The sequence below is a fragment of the Ambystoma mexicanum genome, chromosome 6p, assembly GCF_040938575.1.
Source record: "Ambystoma mexicanum isolate Mex_15411 chromosome 6p, UKY_AmexF1_1, whole genome shotgun sequence".
Taxonomy (NCBI): domain Eukaryota; kingdom Metazoa; phylum Chordata; class Amphibia; order Caudata; family Ambystomatidae; genus Ambystoma; species Ambystoma mexicanum.
In genome coordinates this window covers 558562159-558580540 of record NC_090935.1, presented here as the reverse complement: position 1 = coordinate 558580540, position 18382 = coordinate 558562159, and the positions used below count along the sequence as shown (strand labels likewise).

Below are 18382 nucleotides of genomic sequence, written 5' to 3'. Positions count from 1 at the left end.
ACTCCATACTTAAGAAGCACATGGTTCAAATCACATTAAAATACATGAGTGGGAACCAGTGTCTCACTCTTGAGGTTAAAAATTAAAAGTCCTAAAATCCAGCAAAGTTGCTGGGGGACTCGAAGGTAGAGAGGAATTCGCACATTTCTGAGAATTCTCCCTAACATCCCTGACAGTGCTGGACCCATAAAGTAAAGATAAGATAGGGGCCATCTTGCTATGCTTGGGAAACAGTAGTTTGCACAAGAAAATGTAGTTAAACGTTAACAGATGTCAAAAGGATTTGTCAGTGGCACTGCACCTAAGATGCAGCACAAAAGTTGCTGTGCGTCACAATGCAAAAAGCTGATGCCTTTGGAGTTTTCCAGACTCCATAAAATAGTAAAGAACTTAGAAAATCATAGTCAGGAAAACACATGAGTGAGTGAGAAAAAGGTTCCACTCACTCAGGGGTAGAAATGAAAAAGCCCTGAGTTCAGCAAAAGAGCTGGGGGTCCGTAAGGTTAAAGGGAATTGGCACAGAAATTAAAATTCTCCCTAACAGTTCAACAAGTTGAAGACCTGCAGAGTGCCAAGTCTGAAACCCGGGACTGTGATGGCTGCAGCGAGGTAGCTCAGGTGAAAGCTGATCTGTCCACTAGCTGCTCAAGGGACACCAACGGAGGCTTTGCTAGCACGAATCCTAGAGCATGGGTCTTGGCAGGTCGTTCCCACTAGTCCAGTAGTTGAAGCAATGATGATGTGGAGTCACCCTTTTATCCAGTATTTGGACTGTCATATTCCCAAAACCAGCAATGCTAAGCACCTCTCTATTCAAACTGACAGGGTTTCCAACTATAGCCAGCCCCTGGCCAACACCTGCCCAGCAACAGATACTAGCTAGGATGAGGACTGCGTCAAGACCGACCCAGTACGCCACTTCCCCGGGAAAGCAGAGGCTTTGCCCAGGAAAGGGATTCCCGTATATGGGAATTGCAGACCAGAGAGGGCAGTTTCTGCAACCCACACGGACAGCCCTATTCCAGTGGTAGCCTGTTTTTCTGCTGCTAGTAAAGCTCAGTTAAAATATTACTTTCACAGAGATCGAACATTATCAAAACATAAATAAGGATATTTCAATTATGCAAGTTACCAAGGGGAATGGGAAATTTGAATCCAGAAAGAACAGCAACTTTAAGCTATATACAGTTTGCATTTGACTGATTAAATGCAGGGAAATACATAAATTACCTTCTGGGAGATGGTGACCTAGAAGACCTTCTCTTCAGTTTAGATGTTTTTGGAGACCTAGAGTGACTTCGGCTCCTCCTCCTGCGTCTGTCTCTGAAAAAGATGTTACAAAAGAAGACATTACTTGTGAGGTCTCAATTACAGTGAGGTGAATTACCAATACCTAAAGGACCCAATCACTCAAAGTTTAGGATCATTGAACAGTCCCCTGAAAAAAATATTATTCTGATGTGTGTAGATGCAAAGAGGAAAAAACAAGGATATTAACCTTGTGGACGTCTTACTTGATTCTGCACAATTGTATAGCTAATGAATGGGTAGGTTGGGCAGTAACAAGTGGAAGTAAATTGATTCCTCCAAAAGTGATCCCTTTAATGCTTTATGAAGAGGCATTCAAACCTGAGTGCTAACCATTCACAATGGTGGTCACTGCCTGCCAGATTGAGATATTCCTACCACAGGCAGTTAGTATTTCTCTGCTGAAGGGCGGGAGAAAAGGGGTGAGGCGGCAGGGGAACAAATGAGGGTGAAATGGAGGTGAGGCTGGTTAGCTCGCAGTGTGACTGGCATGGGCACACAGGTTTTGTCCAGGGGTGGTGTGGGGCTGGGAGCATAATCCCATTATCAACCAAGTCCCACATTGAAAAATACAGCAGACCAGAAGGAACAGTATTCACATACCTGGTGACATGCACTTGGCCTATTCTAATATTTCTAGTTCTTTCCTAGTTCTGAGAAATGCAGCATCACCCCCCCCCCGACTAGAGGTCCGATCCAAAACTCAAAAGCGGTCAGAAGCACTTTGGATGTTTTGTTTATATTTTTATTGCCTTAATGTATTGTTAGGGAGCTTTTTCCAGACCTCTGGTGAGAGATTGTTAGGCAAGACTTTCATAGAAATGGTAAATCTTCCTGACCTGAGTCAACACCAGAACCATTTGCTTTAATAGTTGGATATTTTTCCCTAATATCTGAGTGGGTACCTTTTTCCACACCCACAGAATCTTTTACTCTTTTTATGGGTGCCATGTTTTACACTCTCCATAGTGTCTTTTTAAAGTTAGCCTCTTTAACAACTTATTGGCAATAAGCGCCTGTTGCCGAGTTGCACTAGAGGCTCCCCTTTAAACTTTCTCTGGCTTACCTTCAGAGAACTAGAGTTCCCAAGGGTAGAAAGGATCTTTGAATCCCTTTTGCATTTTGTTAGGTGAAACCAGCACACGCCACCTTATGTGGAGTGCTGGGGAGATGTGCGAAAGTTGTGCTGTAGTTACTGTTAAATACTGCAAACCTTGACGCTGAAGACCAATCGACCACTGGAACCAAAACCGAAGAAGGAAAAACGGCTGAAACGATTTCCAGCGACCGCAGAGCCTGCTGTGTAACGGAGCCTTCTGTAGCCATTCCTTCCAATCGACCTGGGGACTCAGGAAAAAGAACTACCTTGACCCAGAGCCTAGTAAGACCCACTAGACTCAAGACCACCTGCGTTTTGAACCACAGCACACATTGCTGCAACACTCCCAATACCCTGGGCCCTCGAGCCACTGTGCGGTGCAGTCATCCGAATTACGAATCTCGCTGAAACTTCGTGGGCATCCTGGTGGATCTCCAGAGACCCTAATTAAGTCTGAAAAGTCTCCTCACCAGATTGCTGGATCTTTGTAACTATGAGAATTCAATCGCGATTTTCTGTCTTCTTCTGCGCTCCTTGAAAAGGCACCAAATCAGCAGAACCGCATTCAGCTGCGAGGACAACCTTGACTAGAGCCTTCTCCATTAATCCCTGCTGCAAAGTCCCTTCTGAGGGCTTGTTTTCAGTCACCACGACAAAGAATCCACTGACCAGGTATTTGACTGCAGTTCCGAAAGTCGTCCTGCTGCAAAATCTTCAATGCTGAGGTACTGTGTTACTTGGGTATGTACTTACCTTAAGTCTGGTAGGATGTCTGTGTAGCTGTGGGGTGTTTTCTGTGATGGAGGCCTCTCATCCAGTGCATCCAGTCCCACTGCTAAAATCCTGCTAGGGTGTCTTCTGTGAAGCCCCTGGACCCTCTTCTAACTACAAGTAAAGTACTCACCTGTTTGCCCAGTCTTCCTAAGGAACTCTGACTTTTGCTACTTAAAAACCTATCCCGACACTGCCGGTTTGACACTAGATCCTAGTGACCCCCGCTTCTGCCACTGAACACTCATGCTCCAAGAATAAGAGCAAGACTTAAGAGATTGGGGCTTTTGCATAGAAAAGAAAATAGGTGTTTAAAAGTGACTGACTTGTAAAAGAGTTTGTTGGTAACTGTAACCCGGAGAGTGAAGATACAAATGTTTTTACTTACCTTGGATGTGGGATGCATCATTCTCAAAAGTATGGTTAACATCTTTCTTTTCTTAGAAACCGTTTTGCCATTCTAATAGAAAGTAGATGTGAAGGTATATTGCTCACCTGTGATTAGGTTGTGCGTCTTCCCAAAAGTAATGTGTTTGTTTCACCAGATTATTCCCGCTAGGATAATTGTATAAGGGTCCCCTAACTGGGTCTTGCTTCCCCGACTTGCTGCTAGCTTGTCCAGAATAGGTCTGTATTAGGTTGTTGCCTACCTAGAATAACTGAGTCATTCAGTAAAGTGTAACATTGGGTTGCGCTTTCCCTGTGCTGTTGTAGAACAACTCACAGTCTCTCTGGTTCAAACTGACCTTCATAAGTCATACACATAAGGTACTTGTATAGCTGGGAAAGATGTAACCTGAATTTCATTGTGAGGTTAAAAAAGTATTTGGGTTTTACTTACCTTGAGTTAGCGGTGTGCCATCCAAAAATAAGTTGTAAGAGTTACTGCTCATCTCAATCTGTGTTTCACTGATCTCAAAAGCACCAGTAATTAAATAGAACATCCTTAGGTTTTACTCACTGTTCGGGAGAATTCTCAGAAATGTGCCAATTCCCTTCTACGATAGGGACCCCCAGCTCTTTTTGCTGGACTTGAAGACTTAATTTCTTACCTGGAGAGAGTATGACCTTTTTCCCCACTCATGCATTTTTCTGTGATTTGAACTCTGTTTCTTTTGACTTTGGAGTCTGACAAACTTCATAGGTGTTAGGCAGAATTGCATGCAGTACCCTCTGGGACCACCACACACAATTAGGACTACAGGTGTAAGCAAGACCAACCTTTGGTATAAGTCCGTACCACACAGTTTGTTGGTAGCGAGCTGAGCAGCCAGGCCTATCTCAAGAGTGAATGTGAACAGTACAAGTAGTCACACAAAGGACTTTCAATCACAGTGGTTCAAGTAGACACTTATACTCATGGTTTCTTGGTAAAACACTTATTAATGTATTTACACAATCATTTGTACATTTCACTAGAAGACAACTTATTATAGACCAATACACTTCAATACAAAACTCTTGTGAGACAGTTTGAGCTCCCTTGAAAAAGGAGCCAAATGGCAGTTCAGTTACTTAGCAGTGAGCAGAAAGGACAAAAGTAAATACAATAGATTATATATACTTTTAGGCAGTGCAAATAGTTTCCACTCACCAGAATAGTTCAAATCAAGTCCTCAAAATCTAGCAAGGTTGCTGGGTGTCTCTAAGGTGAAGGGAATTAGCACATTTATGAGAATTCTCCCTAACACTCGTCCCCCTCCCCTCCCCCCGAGACTAAGGGACAGGCGGATTTAATCCACCCCTAGATGAATCTCCTTACTCCAGTCGGACAAACATTCTAGAGAAACCATCAGCATTTTGATTATAACACCCTGACCTGTGTTCAATGGTAAAATCAAACCACTGTAGGCTGATTGACCATCTTAATTTAGGAATTTCCCCCTTCATCTGCATTAACCATTTCAAGGGTTTGTGGTCTGTCTGAATTGCAAAAGTAGATCCATACAAGTATGGTCTAAACTTCTTCAGAGACCACACAATGGCAAAACATTCACATTCTATGGTTGCCCACCTTGTCTCAGGTTCCTTCAGCTTTCTGCTGATGAAGCAGATGGGGTGTTCCCAACCTTTCTCATCCAGCTGACTCAGAACTGCACCTATACACGTATTGGAAGCATCTGTTTGCACAATGAAGGTTTGGCTGGAGTTAGGAGCTCTTAAGACTGGAGCTTGACAAAGGGCTTTAAGGCCTTAGTGCATTCCTCATTCCACCTGACCTTGGGGAATTTGGGTGAGGAGACCACATTCAAGGGAGAAGCATTGGACCCATAGTTCTCTATGAAGTTCCTAGAATAACCAGTGAGACCTGAAAATGCTCTCACTTGGGTTTGAGTAGTAGGGGTGGCCCATTCCTGTACAGCTTTTCCTTTGCTAGGCAATGGCCTTATTTCACCTCCTACCTCATGTCCAAGGTAGACCACTTTGCTCTGACCAATCTGACATTTACTTGACTTTATGGTCAGATGGGCCTGATCAAGAGCCTGTAATACATATCCTAAGTGGTCAACATGTTCTTTCCAAGTAGGACTGAACACTGCAATGTCATCCAAGTATGCCATGCAGAAGTCCTCCATCCCATTCAGAACTTGATTAACTATCCTTTGGAACATAGCAGGTGCATTCTTTAATACAAAAGGCATTACCTTAAACTGGTAGAGGTCTGCTGGGGTCGAAAATGCAGTTTTCTCCTTGGCATGGTGTGTCAGAGCCATTTACCAATAGCCTGATATGAGATCAAATGTACTGAGGTACTTGGCTGAACCAAGCTTGTCGACCAGTTCATCTGTCCTGGGCAAAGGATGGGCATCAGTCTTTGTGACTGCATTCAGAGCTCTGTAGTCCACACAGAATCTCAACTCCTTGGATCCTGCTTTTGGCACTAGTACAACTGGACTAGACCATGAACTTGTAGATGGCTCCATTACCCTGAGATCAAGGATCTGGTTGACCTCTTCCTTTATGTGGGCTCAGGTAGACGTTTACTCTCCTCCTCCTGCTGAGCAGAGGCTAGAAGCAAAGCTCCCAGTTCTGGTCTTGAGACATAGGCTTTTAGACGGTTGGTGTTAAAGACCCTAGGGGAATCCTTAGTGTTGCCCAAGTCCAACAAATAATTGACCTCTCCAAGTTTTCCCACAACCTTGAAGGGTCCAATCCATGTGTCCTGTAAGGCCCTCTGCCTTGTAGGTACCATAACTAGAACTTGCTGTTCTTGAGTAAACAACCATGTTGGCCTTCTGGTCATTTTTTTTTATTAAACACGAAAAGAGGGCAACACACAACTGTATGTTTTTCAAAAGAGCAGTGAGTGATCCCTTAACCAGAGATGAACAATGATGCACAGTGACTGTGGAAATACAGGGTAAATCTGGAAGACAGAAGGATAGATTGATAACACTTTCGGTCCCTATCTGGTCCCTAGCATAAGAGCTTTCCTTAGGAAGCGCTGGTGCGACGCTTACAAAAAAGGCGATAGGAAAAGATGGTAAAGAGAAATCATTTTTGAAAAATCATAACAATTTGAAAATTGTTATACCACTGTATGTCCCAAGTCACTGCTATCATCCTGGTTCAGTATGGGCGAAAGGTGTTCAAAAAAAGGATTGAACACCTAGGGTTGAAACATATAAGGACAATGGGTCAACCTTCTACTTTGGGTCCAAATTTTTAATATCCCGTAGATAGATTGAAACGTCCTAACATAGCTCTGATTTAAAAATTCAAAAGCTCAAGAAAAGATCCTGCGGATAGCCAATACAGTGCTACAACAGGCGTTTCCTATACAAGGTGAGCTTTTTTCACAACGAAGACAAAACAGCCCACAACAACCGTCCAGAAAATACTGTGTTGGAACGGGTGTGGGACAGATAAACATGTACACGGTTGTTCATGGTATAGATAGAGTTAGTTTGGGCCTCCACCATGTCACAACCACCGTCTACCGGTTTCAGTGGTATGATATGATATATGATATGGTATTTGTAACGCGCCTATACACAAGTGTTTCAAGGCGCGACGAGGCAGGGAGGGGGGTACAAGGGGAGACAGAAAACGATCCTACTAGGCCAGGTGTCATTCAGATCGCGCAAGTGCAGGGGTAGGGGAGGGGAAAAGTGGAAGGGGAGGGGGGAAGTGCAGTACAAGGTAAGAGGCGTACGTAATAAATAAATAGGGCCAGCTGGTGGCAAGTGTGAGGTAAGTGCAGAACAAGTGCTGGGGGAGGGGGGGCTGTAGGGATACAGAGACAGACCCGCAGTGCAAAGGGGTTCCAGGGCATCAGTGCAAGTGGAGAGTGGCAGGGCCCAGGACCGAGGCCGTTTAGAGTGGTCCAATTGCAGGATCAGTGCAGCTTCAGTGAAAATTAATTAGCCGCTCAGCAGGGGAGAGGGAGAGGGAAAGCAGAAGCAAAGAGGAAGGTTTTGAGGTGCTTCCGGAACCGGAGATGGTTCTCCTCAAGTTTCAGGGAGGCAGGAAGGCTGTTCCAGAGGGAGGCCCCTGCCGCGGAGAGAGATCTACCCCCAGCTCGTTGCTTCGAGAAGCGGCTAACCCTGAGGGAGTTGGAGGCGGATGAGCGAAGGGCTCGGGAAGGAAGATATTTGGGAAGAGAGAGTTGAAGGTATTTAGGACCCAGGCCCCAGAAGGCCTTGTGGACAATGCAGAGGGTTTTGAACTTTATCCTCGCAGCCACTGGGAGCCAGTGTAGAGATTTCAGTCCTGGAGAGATACGGTCCCTGGGCTTGAGGCCAAGGACAAGTCTCGCAGTTCTGTTCTGGATGAGTTGCAGAGGGCGGAGAGTGGAGGCAGGCAGATTAAGATAGAGGCTGTTACAGTAGTCCAGCTTCGAGAGAACCAGGGCTCGGGAGACAGTGAGCTTCTGGGGGAAGGAGAGGAAGGGAAGAATACCTCTGAGGAGGTGCAGCTGGTAGTGTGACCTCTTGGCGACGTCAGAAATATGAGGAGAGAAGGAGAGTGTGGAGTCGAAGATGACCCCAAGGTTTTTTGCCTTGCAGGTAGGAGCAGGGAGGGGGCCAAGGGAGGCAGGCCAGAGAGCTACAGGGAAGGAGGGAGTGGGAGTACCGATGAGTAGAATCTCAGTCTTACTGGCATTAAGGCAGAGGTCATTGGCGGCACACCATTCTTGGATAGCAGACAGACAGTCAGAGATGAGGGAAGGAGAGGGGGAGGCTGAGGGTAGCCTGAAAATGAGCTGGGTATCGTCCGCATAGCACTGGAAATTAGGGCAGAGAGCGGCGATGCGGTGGGCAAGGAGTGCCAGATACTGGTTGAACAGCCAGGGAGAGAGATTAGATCCCTGGGGGACACCACAGGTGGAGAAAAAGATGTCGGAGAGGAAGGACCCCAGTTGGACCTGGGAGGGTCGATTTGAAAGGAAAGAGGTCAACCACGCCAGAGCCTGACCAGTGATACCCAGGTTTTCCCGGAGACGGTTGAGCAGGATGGCATGGTTGACAGTGTCAAAGGCAAAGGAGAGATCGAGCAGAATGAGAACACACGGAGTGTTGGAATCAAGGTTCAAGAGCAGGTCTTCACGGATGTTCAGGAGAGCAGTTTCCGTGCTTCTGGCAGCTCTGAAGCCAGATTGATGGTCATGAAGACTACCAACAGATTCAGCATGGAGGTTAAGCTGGGAGATGGCCAGTTTCTCCAGGAGCTTGCCCAGGAAGGGAGTGATGGAGATAGGGCGATAGTTAGCCGGGCAGGAGGGGTCGGAAGAGGGTTTGAGAAGAGGGTGCACAAGGGAGTGCTTGAGGGGGGAAGGGAAGACTCCAGAGGCGAAGGAGTGGTTGCAAAAGTCAGCCAGGGCAGGAGCCAGGGAGTCGATGTGGTCCTTGATAGTTTTGGAGGAACAGGGGTGAACCTGTTTAGACGAGACTTTCATAGATCGGACTTGTCTGGAAACCTCGTCAGCAGAGAAAGGTGGAAAGGCAGAGAAAGAGGGAGGAGGGGTGACCGCAGAAGGGCCAGAGGAAGGGCCGGGTAGGGAGGGAGGGAGGTGAAAGGAGGAGAGCGAGGACAGGATGTCCTGAGTTTTAGAGATGAAGTGAGAGGCCAGTGCAGTGCAGAGGGCCTGGGAGGGGACAGGAGAGGTAGAGACTGCAACAGGGTTGGCCAGCTCCTTGCAGATTTTAAAGAGTTCGGCGGAGTTGTTTGATGCCGCAGAGATGCGAGCTTGGATAAGGGCTCTCTTCTTGGTGCGAACGGAGAGCCGGTACTGCCTTTGGAGCAGGCGGCAGGCCAGTTTGTCAGAGGATGAACATGAAGCACGCCATTTCCTCTCTGCCACCCTGCACTTGCGTTTTAGGGTGGCGAGATCCGAGTCATACCAGGAGTTACATTTGGCTTTGGGCTTCAGGCGGATTCTCATGACGGGGGCAAGGAAATCAAGAGTAACAGATATAGCAGAGTGGAGCATGGAGAGGGCTGTGTCAGGGTGGGAGTCAGCCGAAGGGGCAGGGGGGGGCGAGAAGGTAGCAGCGAAAGCCTCAACTGACACACGCTTCATGGGTCGGATGACCGAGAAGGTGGGTGGCAGTGATGAGGGTGGCTTTACCTGTGGGGTAGGCTGGGTGAGGTGGGAGGATAGGAGAAAGTGATCACTCCAGGAGAGAGGAGTGGAGAGAGGGACGGAGAGAGGAAGGTCAGAAGAGATCAGAGCATCAAGAGTGTGCCCAGCAGAGTGAGTAGGCCCAGACGGGAGAATAGAGAGTGAGAGAGAGTCGCAGAGGTCACGAAAGAGACCAGTGGGGGGGAAGGAGGCATCAAGGTGGATGTTAAAGTCGCCAAGAAAGAGGAGTTGAGTGGTTGAGGACAGGAGTGCGGAGGAGAGGTCAGCCCACTCAGAGAGGAAGGAGGAAATTTGACCAGGTGGCCGATAGATAGTAGCAACGGTAAGGGAATGGCTAGGAGAGAGAGAGTCGGCAGACAAGGCATTCAAAAGAGGAGTAGGTCTGCGTAGGAGTGACAGTGGCAGGAATCCACTCAGGGAAGATAAGGGCAACACCACCCCCTGCACGGTTGGGCCTGGGCACGGAGAGGATCTTGTATCCGTCAGGTAGGAGTGTGTCAAAGCTGGTGGCAGAGCTGGATGTGAACCATGTCTCAGTGAGACAAAGGACGTCGAGGTCTAGTTCCTCAAGAAGGTGATAGATATTGGAGGAGTGCTTGATGGCAGAGCGAGTGTTTAGTGTGGCAATGTGGAGAAGGCTGCAATCCTTGAAGAACTTCCGGGGAGGGGTACAGATCAGAGGTACTCCCTGCGGAGGTATTGAAGAAGGAGGTGAAGAAGAAGGAGCACGAGCACGAGGTGAAGGAGCACGAGAGGGGGCAGGGAGGGAGGGTAGAGGCAAGGTAGCCAAGGATAGAGGAGGGGGGACAGCAGGAGAGGAGAGGAAGTTGATGAGGAGTGGGAAGCGTCTATCGAAGAGGTGAAGGTTGGCCTGAGGGCCTTGGACCAAGACGGTCCCGTTAGCGTAGACATTAATGATGGCCTTAGAGGAGCGGAAGGGGGCCAAGAGGACATCCCAACGGGTGCCACCATTAATGAGAGAGGAGGAGAAAGGAGAGAGCACAGAGACCATATGAAGGGTCCATAGGTCAGGCGAAGGCACGAAAAAGAGGATGTCAGTGAGAGTTTCCTTAGAGCAGGCATTAGTGTAGGTGTCAGCGATAGGGAGGCCTGGGTTGGAGACCAGGATGTCCTTTTTAAACTTTTTCCTACCAGATTTAGTGAGGAGAGCAGGATAGTCAATGGAGAAGCAGTTAGAGAAGATAGGCGAGACGGAGAGCACCATGGAGTAAGGAGGGAGGGAGGTGGGGGGGGGGGGGACAGACGAAACGAGAGCACGCAGACCGGAAGTGAGCGGCAAGCACAGGTTACCACAATTAGAGCAAGCCAACAGTAATGCGTATTAGGTACCGGGCCACCTAAGTTTGAAAATCCTGCGAGGGGAGAAAAGCACCCTAGTATAACACAAATCAGAGCAAACAGTAATGCGTTATTAGGTACCGGGCCACCTAAGTTTGAGAATCCTGCGAGGGGAGAAAAGCACCCTAGTATAACACAAATCAGAGCAAACAGTAATGCGTATTAGGTACCGGGCCACCTAAGTTTGAGAATCCTGCGAGGGGAGAAAAGCACCCTAGTATAACACAAATCAGAGCAAACAGTAATGCGTATTAGGTACCGGGCCACCTAAGTTTGAGAATCCTGCGAGGGGAGAAAAAAGCACCATAGTATACCAAAACTATGAATACAGTGAGTGTATAAAATATAGTGCAACCACTTTCATCAGGACAGTCTTCTTTAAAAAAAAAAAAAAAAAAAACAGAAAAGAGCAGAAAAAAGCAAGTTTGGTGGTTTATCACTGTTCAATCACCAGTTTCAGGCACAGGGTGAGTACTTTACCCTGCTTCTTATCGCCATCAAAGGGAAGGTCGAGAAGGGAACCTTCCAGCTGCCATGGGTCAGATATATTTCAAAGGTTGCAAGTTTCTTTGAAAGTAAGAGCTGTATTTGTCCAGCAACCCGATGTCACAAGGCAGGTTATTACCATACAGATTGCTTTTGTTCTGTTCAAGGCGCCGGCCGGTAAATAGCTGAGAGGTCCGGAGCTGTCAGGTCTTGCCAATGCTTCACCGGAGCCTGACCTGCTTTCAAGGTATCAGAAGCTTCCGTCATCATGTGTGTCATTCTCTTCCGGAGACCTAGCACATAGTAACTCTCACTGGCTTGGGGGGTGGGGGAAGGGGGGGGGGGTTGGAGCACTCTCCAAGCACTCCTTAATTAGGGCCAATGGACCTCTAAATGGTGCGTCACCCTTTCTCAACTCTCACGCTGAACTTCTTTTGCATCTTGTACTCATGGTGGCCCTGAATCATGCGGTTCCCATCTTCATCGTATCCTGGCTTGCAACATTATGTGTTACTACGGACTTCTGCAATTGTATTCACTCTCCCCTCTTGCTTCTCCACTCTTTTGACTGCTAACTCTGTTCTCTCCTCCATTCCCTTCTCCCTTTTCCCATCTCCTCCCCTTACTTTCTTCTATGCACTTACTCGATCAGAATTGTCCCTGGACCTAGTACGATGGCAACCTCGTCGGTCTCCTCCTCCCTCCCCTTAATGTTTTTTTCCTCCCCAACCCCCCTCCAGCACTATCTAAAATGTCGTCAGGCCTAATATGATAGTCGCTTGTTTTGTTCCTCCCCTACCTTTCTGCACCCCTCTCCCTCATCTCTTGTTATTTTTCCGGCTCTACCAGAAATGTCGTCAGGCCTAGTACGGTAGTCGCCTGTCTGTTTCAATTTCCTTCCCACTCTCCCCCTCCCTTCCTTATCTATGTTTTAGCTCTTGCACTATCTGAAATGTCGTCAGGCAGAGTATGATCGTTAATTTCACATCCTTACTGTTCATGGCCTGTAAGAATGCCATTGTTTTTTCCCTTGTTCCCTCCCTTGCCTTGAAGCGCTTTGGATCACATTGTGTATAGGTGCTATATAAATAAACTATCATATCATGACCATAGAGGAGCTCAAAGGGAGTAAATCCAACTCCCTCCTGAGGGATTTCTCTATAAACAAAGAAGGCATGACAGTAGAAGGTCCCACTTTCTTCTAAGGGGTTCTTCTAAAGCACCCATCATGCTCTTCGTAGTACGGTTAAACCTCTCTACCAATCCATTCGTCTGGGGATGGTAGGCAGTTGAGAACTTCTAAGTTACTCCACAGTTTTTCCACATGGCCTGCATGTAGTGGGGCATACAATTAGATCCCCTGTCAGAGATAACCTCCTTAGGAAAACCTACCCTGGTAAAAATACCAAGTAGGGCCTTAGCAACAGCCTGAGCTGCAACAGTCCTCATAGGTATATCTTCAGGATACCTAGTAGAATGGTCGACAATGTCGATTCCTACCCTCTCAAAAGGGACGCCCACCACTGGGAGAGGCACCAAAAGGTGCCACATTCTTGGCTACACTCTTGCCAGATGTCTGACAAGTGTGACAGCTCCTACAGAATTCATCTACATCAGACCCCAATTTAGACCAGCAGAAATAGAGAGAAAGCCAACTGTAGTAACTGATGTCTTATCTCCTGAGGCACTACAAGTCTTCTGTAGTGCCCTGGGATAGACTCAGTAGGTCCAATGTAGAAGAGGCCATCTTCCCAGTACACCCTGTGCTTCCCTGGCTTTTGGCCGTCCAGCTGGGAAGCTGCCTGTTAAGTCCTTCAAGAGTAGGACACTCTTTGACCTCTGATGAAGTCTGCCCTACAGGGGCCACCTTCTGCCAGTAAAGACTGCAGCTCAGGATGGTCTTTAGGATCCAGATCTCCAACTGGTGGAGTAGTCACAGGTCTGACTTTGTACTGTCCTCTCGGGGATGTCCTGGTTTGATGCACAGGAGTGCTATCTTGTTTTTTTCCTGAGACCTTTGGTTTCCCCTTTGTCTCTTCTTGGAAACAGCAGTTAGTAGCTCCTGTGGACTGGGTGTTATAGGTTCTCCTGTAACAACCTCGAGAGTCATTTAGTGCAATCTCTGGTCTTCCTTGTCTGCTCCCGTTTCCTTTTACTGGGAGGCCTGGGGGTGCTTGTTACAACTCCAAGAGTTTTTAAGTCATTCCCCAACAGGACTCTCCCAGGCACCTCACTTTGTACACTAACAGGAATTCTGGCAGTCGCGTTGTTGCACTGGATGAGAGCTGGTAGTCTTGGAAGCATTTGGACAGGGCCTCCATCAAGCTTAGTGAGGCCTTTGGGTGCCTTAGCACCATCGTCATGTTTGAAAAAGGTTTCATCCACCACTCTAATGCTGGCCCCAATGTCTCTAATGGCAGGGGTATCCTGGTCATTTACAAGTGCACTTTCCTTGTAATATTCTTTTGTGTTATGTGGAATAGAATTATAGATCTCTAAATCCTGCTGTTCTCACAGACCCAGGGACACTTAAGAAACACTGGCAGAGACTCCAATGGGGTCTTCAGCCAATAATTGAAAGTTTCCACTAGCCATATGTACTTCTTCCTCTGGTGAGAAGGCTAAATGAGGCAGTGTGGACCCCTGAAGGTTTACCCTTGCATCTGGGATCCCCTTTCACATGGTCAGTTGGCCCACAAGCATAACATTTTCCAAATGTTTTGACAAATGGAGGCTTCTGCTGACCTCCCTCTGGCTTGGCACCAGAGGTTTCAGTAGCCCAATTCGGTTTCCCTTGTGGCTTAACCTTTTTGTGTTTGGGGCCCTCTTTTGGATTGAAGTATTAGAATTCTCTTTACTATCCTTTGCTGCTTCCCTTCATCCTTTTTCTGTGTTGCCCCACAATCCTTGTGAGTAGCCCTGTTGGCAACCCACAAGTCAGCAGCCGTTGCTAGCTTCTTGGGATCATGCTCTTTAGTCAGCCAAGTGATATCTCAGCTCAGGAGAGCAGGCATCAAAAATAGATTCCAACAAACAGATTTCTCATTCCTTCAAAAGATGTTAACTCTGTAAGCCTTAACTCATCCATCTAAATTTCTCAAACAAGCACATACCCAGGTAGCCCAAGGGGTACCATCATTCGTTTTCAGGGTCCTAAACCTCTTAAGGTACTGGGAAGGATTTTTACCAAATCTAGCTATTAACGCTAGGTTCACATTTTCATACTCCAATCTTTCAAGTTCACCCACCTCCATTACAGCATCAGTCAACAGATTCCCTGTGAAACCCTGAATCCCATAGTTATACTCAAAAGCACCCAACCAATCCAAAATATCAAGTTTCACCTCATACATACTCGCAGCTTCCTTAGGCATGCAAGGTCTCTTAGGACTGGAAGACATAGAAGACTCTGGGATAGAAACATTTTCAAGAGACAATTTCTTCATTTCAAGAGCATGTTGCAATTCCATTTCCCTTAGCTTGAGTTTTTGATGTTTACGTTCAGTTTGCATTTGGAGCCTTTTGAACTCCAACTCAAGTCTCATTGTTTCAAGAGCGACAAATTCTGGATTTAGTACTGGACCTGGTAGGGTCCCTGTGGCTAAAGGTTGAGGCCCAAGAGCTTGTTGAGGTGCAGGGGGGCTCGCATCCTGAGACTCCAACTCTTCTTGCTCATCAATGACAGACTCTGCATCATTATCCTCCTCATTTCCCCATTTTCTGAAGTAGGTGCAACAGACCCACTTCTCAGACTTTGATAATTCAACAATCTTTCAATCAATTCATTTTTCTTTCCTTTACCAGGGAGATTCCTGACCTTACACATCTTTCAGTTGATCTACTGTTATAATGATCAGGGCTTCCTGTCTGAGGTTATCTATATCAGGCATGACAACATTTCCTTTCTAGTGGAGCTTAGCCTTGTGAAGGTTACTATTTTAACAAAAGTTAAGCAGAACTCTCAATGTAGCTATACAATTTATCCTCACTGCTTGCCACCAGTGTTAGGCACAGTTTGTAAGCAGTACCCTTTGGGACCACTACACACAACTAGGACTACAGGTGTAAGCAAAACCAACCTTTGGTATAAGTCTGTACTACACAATTTTTCGGTAGTGGAGCTGAGCAGCCAGGCTTATCTCAAGAGGGAATGTGAGCTGTAAGGATGTTACACAGAGGTCTCCAATCACAAGTATTCAAATAAACTCTTATACTCAAGGTTTCTTGGTTAAACACTTATTAATGTATTCAACAGTCAGTTATACAACATTCACTAGAAAGAGGCAATCTATATCACAACAATATACTTCAGTACTTTACACGGTATGGGTCTAAGGCATTTAAACTACTTTGAAGGAGGAGCAAAAAGGCAGAAGTTAATAGAACGAATGACATGCATTACTCACTGTAATAGCATCTCTGATAATTTTATCTGCTTAGATTCACATGCTGTGCATATGGTCCGACATCCAATGGTTGCCGCGGAGTATTGCATCTCGTCTTTCGGGGACCGAAAGGGGACATCGGCATAGGCGTGTCTGTAACACTATCCCTATCGTGACGTGTAGTGTACCCAAAATCCCTCACGCGCCAAGGTCACTCCGATTGTACTTTTTCTGCCACGAGGAAGCCCAAGGCTATTGTGAGTAAGTACATAAAGAGAAAGTAGTAAGACGTCCAAGTTCCTTCCACCCGAGTGGGGAGGCAGGTGAGCGCATGTGAATCTAAGCAGATACAATCATCAGAAATGCTATTACGGTGAGTAATGTATGTCTTCTGATGCTTGTTAATCTGCTTAGAATCACATGCTGTGCATAGGCTAGCGAGCAGTACCCGGAGTTGGGTTATGAGAAGGAACAGTAGTGAAAAGATGGCTCAATACTGCTTGTCCCACCTTAGAATCAGATCTAGAATGAGTGTCTAGGCAATAGTGTTATTGGACTCAAAGGGGAACATTTGCAATGAATGCAATGGAAGCCCCAGTGCCCCGAGTAGAGTGTGCTCTAGGCTTGAAGGGCAGTTCTCTCTTAGCAAGAGGTGCATTTGACAATCCACCTTGATATATCTGATTTAGAGAGACAGGAATCCCTTCTCTACCAGCTGCCACTAAAACGAAAAACTGGTTGGTTTTCCTCAGTGGTTTCGTTCTTTCCATGTAGAACAAGACTGCTCAGCTTACATCTAAGTGTGTGTAGGCTTCTTTCGGCCATGCTAGTGGGATTCTGAAAGAAAGTGGGTAGTTCAATTGATTGGTATTTCGAGATGAATTTATGCGCAAATCTGGGATGAGTGCGCAGAACCACGTTGTCCCTGTGGACTAACAAAAGGGTCTCGAACTGAAAGGGCCTGTAGTTCACTAACCCTTCTAATAGAAGTGATAGCCACTAGGAAGGCCATCTTATAAGTAAGGTCTTTTAGACTTGCTTTATGCATTGGTTCAAACGGAGACACCATGAGTCTGGTCAAAAACACATTTAGATCCCATCCGGGAGCTGGGTTAGAAATGGGGGGTGAATTCTCTTAACCCCTTCCATAAAAGCCTTAACAACAACAGGCATTTTCCACCACAACACTTTCTGTTGTGAAGTAGTGTAGGCTGATAGAGGAGCTAGATGAACCTTTAGAGAATTAAAAGCCAAACCAGAGTCTAATAAATGAGTTTGGTACAACACATTGTGGGAAGGCGAGCAGTCAATGGGATTGACGCTGTTGGTTTTACACCAGATGACAAAGCGTTTCCACATACTGGAATAGCAATAACGAGTGTTCGGTTTTCTAGCCTCCCTGAATATGTCCATGCATCTCTGAGGGAGTTGAAGGTGTCCAAACTCTGACCTCAGGAGCCAGGCCGCTAGAGTTTGAGTTTGGGTGCAGTGTCTCCCCTTTGTCCTGAGACAACATGTTGTACGGGCAGGGTAGCAGGGTAGTCTCACAGTGGGGGGGGGGGGGGGGGGCAGGGAATTCGGGGGATTTGGGGGGGTGGCATTGCCATTAGATGAGCGAACCAGGGTTGGCAGGCCCACATGGGGCCCACCAAAACCATGGTATTTGGTTCCTGGTGCATCTTGTGCACTATCTTGTTGAGTAGGGGAGTCGCGGGGGGAAAAGCGTAGACAAATTTCCCTGACCATGTTATCCAGAGTCCTTTACCCTTGGAGCGGTTATGGGGTTATCTGGAGGCGTAGTCTTGGCATTGGGAATTCTGAGTTGCGAACAGGTCGCTCTCTGGGAAGCCCCATTCTGCGAAGTCGTTGGAGACAATGTCTTTGTGCAGATGCCATTCGTATTCTACGGGCAGTGGGAAATCTCTGCTGAGCAACGCCGTTAGAAAATTGAGTTCTCCTGGAACGTGTTGGGACAGTAGGAACATCCTGTGTTTGAGAGCCATTGTTCTGGGACAGCTTGGAGAGCGTTTTTTTTTGGGTAATACATGGCTGTGGTGCTGTCCATCAGGACCAGGACTATCTTCCCCTGTAGGTGTGTCTGAAAGGCCTTCAGTGCTTTGAATACCGCTAGCAGTTCTAACAGATTTATATGGTTGGATGCTACTTGTGGGGACCACACTCCATGCGCTGTCTGCTGAAGCAGGTGAGCCCCCTACCCAGTGAGAGATGCGTCTGTCGTGAGTGGCTTCTACTGCAGGAGTGGTGAAGGTCTTCCCCTTCCAAGAGGTTTTCCCTTCGACCACCACTGCTGTCACACTCACCCGTTTCTCTGCAGGAGCGATGGATGAGCCTCCTTTGACCCAGAGTTCTCACTTCCCCTGTTTCACC

At 47.0% G+C, this 18382-nt stretch overlaps 1 protein-coding gene across 3 annotated transcripts in view; it reads right to left on the bottom strand.

Moving 5' to 3' along the window:
• SREK1 (splicing regulatory glutamic acid and lysine rich protein 1) overlaps positions 1-18382 on the bottom strand; it is a 338699-nt gene that overhangs the window by 51161 nt on the left and 269156 nt on the right. For all 3 annotated transcript variants that reach the window (XM_069627375.1, XM_069627376.1, XM_069627377.1), the window contains one exon: positions 1231-1323. In XM_069627375.1, the coding sequence (XP_069483476.1) occupies positions 1231-1323 (93 nt within the window). The remainder of the gene's footprint in view (positions 1-1230; positions 1324-18382) is intronic.